General features: G+C 37.1%; 2 protein-coding genes across 2 annotated transcripts; both read right to left on the reverse strand.

Annotated features, from left to right (window-relative positions):
• Nucleotides 1-1,216: 1,216 nt before the first annotated feature.
• SPOG_05736 (uncharacterized protein) lies at nucleotides 1,217-4,768 on the reverse strand (the record flags this gene model as incomplete). Its single annotated transcript, XM_013167498.1, has 2 exons — nucleotides 1,217-2,341; nucleotides 2,431-4,768. The coding sequence occupies one exon, from the start codon at nucleotides 4,766-4,768 to the stop codon at nucleotides 3,938-3,940; it is 831 nt and encodes a 276-aa protein (XP_013022952.1). The 3' UTR covers nucleotides 1,217-2,341; nucleotides 2,431-3,937.
• Nucleotides 4,769-6,169: 1,401 nt separating this feature from the next.
• Nucleotides 6,170-7,333, reverse strand: SPOG_05681 (uncharacterized protein). The gene has a single exon (XM_013167492.1). The coding sequence runs from the start codon at nucleotides 6,925-6,927 to the stop codon at nucleotides 6,712-6,714; it is 216 nt and encodes a 71-aa protein (XP_013022946.1). The 5' UTR covers nucleotides 6,928-7,333; the 3' UTR covers nucleotides 6,170-6,711.
• Between the last annotated feature and the right edge of the window lie 463 nt (nucleotides 7,334-7,796).

A 7,796-nucleotide genomic window follows, 5' to 3' on the forward strand; every position in this document is an offset into this window, starting at 1 on the left:
TTATCGTAGGTCTTGTAGAACGATTCTATGATCCCATTGCAGGACGAGTTATCTTAGATGAAGAAGGCCTCCGTGATCTAACACCGCATCTTTGCGCGGTCATATTTCTTTAGTGCAGCAGGAGTCAGCTCATTTGGAGCAACTGTTCTTGAAAACATTGCTTTTGGGTTGACTTGCGAGGTGTAATCAAAACTTGCAGAGAATGAATTGCGAGCGCGTTTTTGACGCTGCCAAAATTCCAACACTTCTGATTTCGTCACGAATAACCTGAATAATTCAATACAAATGTAGGTCAACGAGACTTTTTAATGTCTGGTGGGCAGAAACAGAGGATTACAATCGCAAGGGCTATTATTAGTCATCCTAAAATTTTACTACTGGATGAAGCAACAAGTGCTTTACACTCGAAAAGCGAGGTTTTTGTTCAAAAGTCTCTAGATAATGCTTCCTGTTTTCGCACAACGGTTGTCATCGCTCATCGTTTATCAACAATCCGCAATGCTGATAACATTGTAGTAGTCAATAGCGGAAAGATTGTTGAACAGGGTACCCACACTGAATTACTGGCCTTAAATGGAGCTTATGCCAATTCAATGGAAGTGTAGCAACTGAAAAAATTGATTAACGGTAATACTGTCAGTGAGTTAGGAGAAGAGGATATCAGTGAATTTGTTAATATACTGCGCACAGATAAAAACCACGGTTCTTCTACAAGGAATTCTCTTTCTTCCGGCCAGAAAAAGGAAAAGGATCCAATCTCGCTTCACAATAATCCACTTGCCAAATTACCAATTGATTCTGTTCCAGATTTGCCGAATAAAATTTTGAACGATCTAGGTGAAGAAAGCCCAGGTACAGAGATTGATTCAACATGGAAACTTGAGAGTATTGTAATTAGCATTAGCTCCTGGAAAACATTGGTTTTTATTCATTCTTTTATTGAAGGTTATCTAGAAATTAATCTATTTACTAATTGGAATATTCGCATCCATGGTTTGTGGTGCTGCATACCCCGTACAGGCATATTACTTCCATAAAACCGATATACTCGGTGTCTATTGGTTAATTCTTGCTAATTGCATTTTGGTAATGCTTTATGTATTATGCTATGAAATATATATTTGAGTCTATTATACAACGCATTCGTCGGCATCTCTGCCGCGTTGTTCTTTGTCAGGATGTTGAATTCTTCAACCATAACGAGAATATTGTATGTGCTTTAACTGCGTCACTTTCAATTTCCATCCAGGATTTGGAATGATTGAAAGAACCTTATCTCGGAACCTTCGTACAAATTCTTAGACGTAGTTTCTGTCTCAATTCTTTCACTGGCCACTCGATGGAAGTTGGCTTTGGTTACATTAGTCACTTCTACTATTATTATTGCTGCTGGCTATTATATGGTTGCTACATTGGATAAGATTCAGGAAAAACATTTGTCAGAATCATACAAATCGTCTGCTGCATATGCTTGTGAATCTACATCAGCCATCAGGACGGTTGCGAGTCTCACGAGAGAATCGAAGGTATATGAACATTACTGGCATCATTAGTTCAACTTGGTAGAAAAACGGCTATATCATCTTTGATATCTGGTTTATTCTTTCCTGCGTCGCAAGCCGTGACGTATTTTTGTCAATGCACTGGCTTTTTGGTATGGTACTACACTGATGAGAAATGTGAATATAATTTGGTCCAATTTTACACCTGTTTTAATTCTATTGTTTTTGGTAACCAACAAGCTGGACAATTTATTGGCTATGCTTCTGGCGTTTCGAAGGCCAAATCAAGCTCTGGACCGATTAAGTATTTGCGTGATAGCAGACCAAAATTGATACCTGGTCTGAAGAAGGACGTAAGCGAGTCTTTGGAAGACTCTTCCATCGTATTTAATATGTTAACTTCCTGTATCCCACGAGAAATCACATCCAAGTGCTTCATGGTCTCAACTTGACAGTTAAAGCTCGTCAATTTGTTGCCTTTGTTGCTGCTTCTGGATGTGATAATTCAACAACAACTGCTTTAATCAACGCTTCTATAACCGCAAAAAAGGATCTGTAGTAGTTGGTGGTGTCGATATCCGTGATTATAACATCGATGACTACCGTAAGCAGATAGCACTTGTATCGCAAGAGCCGACTTTATACCAGGGAACTATTCGAGAGAATATTTTTCTTGGTACTTCACGGATCAATAAATTATTAAATGCTGTAAAATGGCAAATATCCATGATTTTATCATGGATATTTGCCTAATGGTTATGAAACGCTTTCAGGGCAGAATTCAGGCGGAAAGAAACAAAGAATAGCTATTGCCCGTGCCTTGATCGGAGTCCTAAAATCTTACTGTTAGATTAAGCAACCAGTACTATGGACAGTCATAGTGAAAGGTCGTACAAGAAGCTTTAGAGAAAGCTTCTGAGGGTCGTACCACTGTAGCCATAGCTCATCGATTAACGTCCATTCAACATGCTGAATGTATTTTTGTATTTGATGGAAGTGTAATTGCTGAGGCTTGTACGCATAATGAACAGGTGGGAAAGCATGGTCGTTGCTATAAGCTTGTGGTCGAACAATGTCTCGGAGTAGATGAGATGAAGTAATAAAGAAAAAAATCGCTTCATTATGCACTTGTGTTTTTGTGCATTTCCATATGCCTAGCCTATTGACATTATGGATGTTACGTACCTTCAAAGCATAGATATGGAATGAATTCTGTATGCAGTGTTTCATAGGACTAACATTCTAAACTAAAGGGAGCGAGAGGTCATAATAATGAACGCTGATGTGATAACGCTGCATCTAAGTTAAGATTCAGTGCGCTGTTGGGCGGAGTGAACGCTAATGAACGTTGTTCCAAGTTGGGATGGCGTTCATGCTGTAATTTTTTTGTTAAGTTACGTTGTTTTTTTAACTCTTTATGAAATTAATGAAACATTTAAACCAAATTAATACTAGAATAAAACAAGAGAATTAAATGAAATTGTCGAAAATGCTGTTGAATGTTGCAATAATTATGGATCCATATAGAATGTTGTTTTTCTGGAACCTGTCGAGTGGAAGCCGAGTTTGTTATTCAACGATGAAGACTGTATGTAAGCTTAGTGTTGTGTAGTTTATCGTAATATGAGTAGCACCTCTTTAGCACGATATAAACGCTACGAACGTTCATATAGGATGAACGGTAGCATTTCATTCATCGGCAAGCCCGTAAACAGCACGACGTAAAAACTTCTAAAAAAGAAAGCAGGAGAACAAATAGCCAACAGGACCTTGGATTCCAATGTTTTTTCGGAGCATATTAATCACAAGATCCTCAGACACTGAACTGCAGTGATCGGACGGGAACTGGTGTTTTCGCCTAGGTATGGTTAGCTTTACCAAACTGTTTGTAGGGAGAATACTTCTGATTGGGATGCATTTTCCTCGAAAACGATTCATAGAAACACTTGTTTTATGAATCTCTTGAGTTCTCGTAAAGAATAGAAATTGTGACAACATCCGCTGACTTTTGCCAAAACCCCTCTAAAGAAGTGTTGATCAACTTTTTGGGTTTTAGAAAAATGAATAGAATCTTTTCAATACATTGAGAGATTGATTGGAAAAGTTATCAACGGTAAACTTACTTCCTTAGTAAGAAGTTTCTCTGTTTTGAATAAGTTACTATTAAGAACCATCAACCATAAGGGATAACTCTCATCTTCGATAGAACTGGGAAAAAGAGAGAGAGAGGATCCATTTTCTTTTTTAAAGTCATACAGGATAATTATGCGATTCTAAAAAGCCTAATATGGCGAATAGGAATAGGCATTACCCGAAATAAAAATGCTTAGGAAAGTGAGAGTTTTAATCTTCAACAGCAAAAGTTAAAAAGCTTTAAATAAGCTTTATAATAAGAAGAGAAGAGAAGAAAAATTCTGTTCTGCTCGTAACATTTATCAATGATGACGAGGCCTGCGTGTACCTGCCCGTTGATTTGGTGCACTATTTTGGTTTCCTACGTCTCGAAGGGATTCATTGCTGTCTGACAATTCGTATAAAATATCCTGGTGAGTAACAAAACCAGCATAGTCTGCGATTTTTCTTTTAAGAGACTTTTGAGGCTCATTCTCGTCATACTTAAACCCATATCCCTCCGCATACGTTTTCAGTTGCTGTGGATTCAAATTGTCAACGTCGGAGATAGTTTTTAACTCAGGTAGCTCAGCAGGAGGTTCCTGTCCATTAACAAATGGAATCGGTTTTGTATCTTTCGCAACAAATCGATTAATAATATTTTCAGATCTCTGTGCTGAAGATCTTGTCTTGTTAACTTTGGAATCAATTTCGCTACATTGTAAATAGGCATCACCTTTATTAACTTGAACGTTGTTGTTGACAGATCCAAGCTGACCTTCTAATCTGCGTTGTCCTTGAATCATAACTTCTCTGAGGCTATTTTGTCCTTGAATCATATCTTCTCTGAGGCTATTTTGTCCTTGAATCATATCTTCTCTGAGGCTAGATTGTCCTTCTTCTAGGTTATTAACCTTCTGGTAAAGAGCTTGAAGCATCCCACGAATTTCAGACATGTCATCTTGTGGACGAGTCTCTCCTCGAAGTTTGGATGCAACTGCTTCATAAAGGCTCGTCAACTTGCTTCTAAACGAATCAAACTGATCCTGGGGAATCGCCTGTGAGAATTCAGCTATGAAACGGCTTAAGGAAGCATCAGAATCATCAGATGGTGGAGGAATTCCAAATGGGTTCGTAAATAAATCTTGACTCATTCTTGAAAAAGGTCAGCGAAAGCCAATTTTGTAGCAACTATTGGTCACAATGAAAAGGTGTTGGTAGTTGCTTTGTTTGTTTATTTGAGATGAGGACACTTGCTTGGGAGGTTCCCCTGTTGTCAAAACAACGGTGCGAAAAGATAAGTGGAATTAGGGATGTCTTCAGCTTCGTTAAACATTTAACGAAGGGTAACGATAGATTTGATGGCTCTACAGCAAAATCCAGATTAAATTTGAATGGTCTGGTTAAAATAAAAAAGCATCCTCTACTTATTCCAACAGATTAATCAGCTCTATAGTGAATTTACTTGCTTCTATCAACGGATTTCAGAAGTTATCATTTTGACGGCATAGACATTCGTCGTTGCGAAACAAACAAAAAAATGATAGCTATAGAAACGTAATCCTTACAGGAGAATAGGACAGACAAGAGTTAAGGATAAAGGATGAACATAATATCCTAACACCCACAAGTTCATGCATTTTGCAAGACGGAATCATCTTCGTTTTCCTTTATATAAATTTGTCATTCGCTAAAAGTTCTTTGCATGTGAAATGACATTCCCAAATGTGAGAGTTTTTGTTTGGTAAGCAAGGATTATTCTTTTTCATTTGTGTACGTTGTTTTCATTAATAATAGAAGAACTCCAGTATTTCCTTTTAAATCCCAGAGTTCATCCTAATATTCTCGAACGTAGTAGTTTCAAATTGGATGTTTACTGTAAACGAATGGATGCAGGGGAAGACTATCCTAAATATAGCTCCATACAAACCTTTGAAAGGTTAGGTGGAGGAATGGCAGTTGCTTATCTTCCATTTGAAGAATGGGAAATAATGCTTGGTAATAGCGAATTGGACAACCAGTGCTTAAACAGGTTGGGCTACATTTTGATCTCTTTACCTTCAAGTACATCCTTCGTTCTGAAAGAGATATTTTGACTGGTCCATTACTTACAACATTAGTAGTTCCATCCATACCTTTACCTTTCTATCCAATTTTACTTACCCTACTCAATTTTTGAAATCAAAGAAAAGGCTCAAGGAACTTTTTGCTTTGCAACGAGACGCCTTACAAAAAATTTACCTTTGGGTTTCTTTTGTTTTCTCTTTATTGGATATATGCGATGTATTCTCAGACGTCGAAAATCCTCCCCGTGCAATATGGGCTTTTGGTGCTCATTATTAGTTCTGCTTTTGGATCCTCATTTTTCTTTTTGGTGAAAGAAATCTTGCAACTACAATTATTTAGGAATTTTTGTTCCTTGGCATGTTTTAGATATAAAGCAAGTACTCGATTATTTTATTGAACGGCTAGTACTCTTTTTTGTATCCTATGGCTTTGGCGTTTGGCGTCCTATTCACCAAAATTTCATTTTGAAATATACAGTCATTTTACTTTTCCCTCTAATATATTATATTGTCCTGAAACTGCTTCATTGGAAGTTTCTGTTAAATGAAACTACATTGAATTCCATTGATAAATTGTTAAATAACTTAAACTTTTATACCATTGGACTAACGATTCTCACTATAGACCAAACATTAACACCTACGGCGAACATGGGATCAAAAGAATCTCTGCGAATGGCAAAGCAGTCTCTCTATTATTGTGTTGCATGTTTTTTGCTTTTACCTTTTGCAGTCATATTTTGGTTACATTAAAATGTGGCGCTTGCCTTGGATAGCACCAGGCGTAGATGACATTATCTGTTGGACGCTTCGTTATGGAACAGAAATTTTGGTTCCCCGCTATATCTAGCATCCTTCAAAAAACAAATGGATTTCTTACAACGGGGAAGAGGCCAGAGACTATTCGAAAATTCAAGATAAAAAACTTCAATGCTAATGCCGATTTTAACTTTGCTATAAAGTGGTGATCCGGAAACTTCAACAGCAACAGCATCACATTCGATCTCTCAATCTTTGGAACAGAAGATTCGTCAGAAGGTTATTAAAGAAGGTACTTTTGTACAAGTCACTTGGTTTTCGCTTGCTTCAAACCAACCCTTCTTTAAGGCGCTCACGGTCCCAAGCAAGGAAGAGAGATGCTTTATTTGTTTCAGGATATGCAGCATAAAGCCCTTCCAGATCCCTTGAAAATAAAACTGGAAGGTTTTACTTTCGTTAAGAAGTACCATCGTAGAAATAGTCATCATTTCCGATTGGAGGTAGTCGTGAATTGCTCACCCCATTGTTCGCATTCATCCGGTGATGGGCCAAAAGTTCTTCTTTATTAGCCCTGGTTTTACTCGCTATATTTTGAAATTCAGATGCTATCCTTGAGTACTTTATAACAACATATTGCCAACCTGTCTCTTAAGCCACTGTTCGGATCAGGTGAAGCCCTAACGGTATTGCAGCATGGAAGACCGAATTGTTATTCATCGAGCTACGCTACTTATAACCGTGTCAGAGTACATGTTGAAGTCAAAAAAGTTTTTGATAAAAAAGTGTATAAAATAAATTCATTTGCTTATTTGCTCACCTTCTTTTTTTATTTTTTATTCAAAACGAAATGGATAAAAGCCCTAAATGCAAACGGAATATTCCTTTTTATAAAACAAAAACAAGGTCAAGGCTTCTATTGCCATTCTCTCATTATATAAGAAACCCAATAGTAATTCCCTTTATATTGTACGTTTGAATGAGATCTGTAGCCATTCACCACACCAACATAAAAAGAGCCCTCCATTCCACCTTTGACAAGAATATAGCTTCAAATATCAAAAATTAAAAATTAAAAGATTTTTTATTGGCGCAAGCAAGTCATTTTTCTTCCACCACTATTATTATTTTTAAACTTTTCCGTACTTACATTTCTTTTTTTATCGTTGCTGGTCGACGTGAAAGACTGTCCGCAAAATCTAATCGTGAAATCCAGAATGCATCTTTGGTTTTATTACGTCCTTCAAAATACATAAAACAAGGGCAATGATGCAGCAAATCATTGTAAATTGTTGTGCTTTTCGAATGGCAAAAGTTTAATCACCTAATACAATCTTCTGAATAGCCTCTGGTAAATAAT

Source organism: Schizosaccharomyces cryophilus, assembly GCF_000004155.1.
Source record: "Schizosaccharomyces cryophilus OY26 unplaced genomic scaffold supercont4.2, whole genome shotgun sequence".
Taxonomy (NCBI): Eukaryota; Fungi; Ascomycota; class Schizosaccharomycetes; order Schizosaccharomycetales; family Schizosaccharomycetaceae; genus Schizosaccharomyces; species Schizosaccharomyces cryophilus.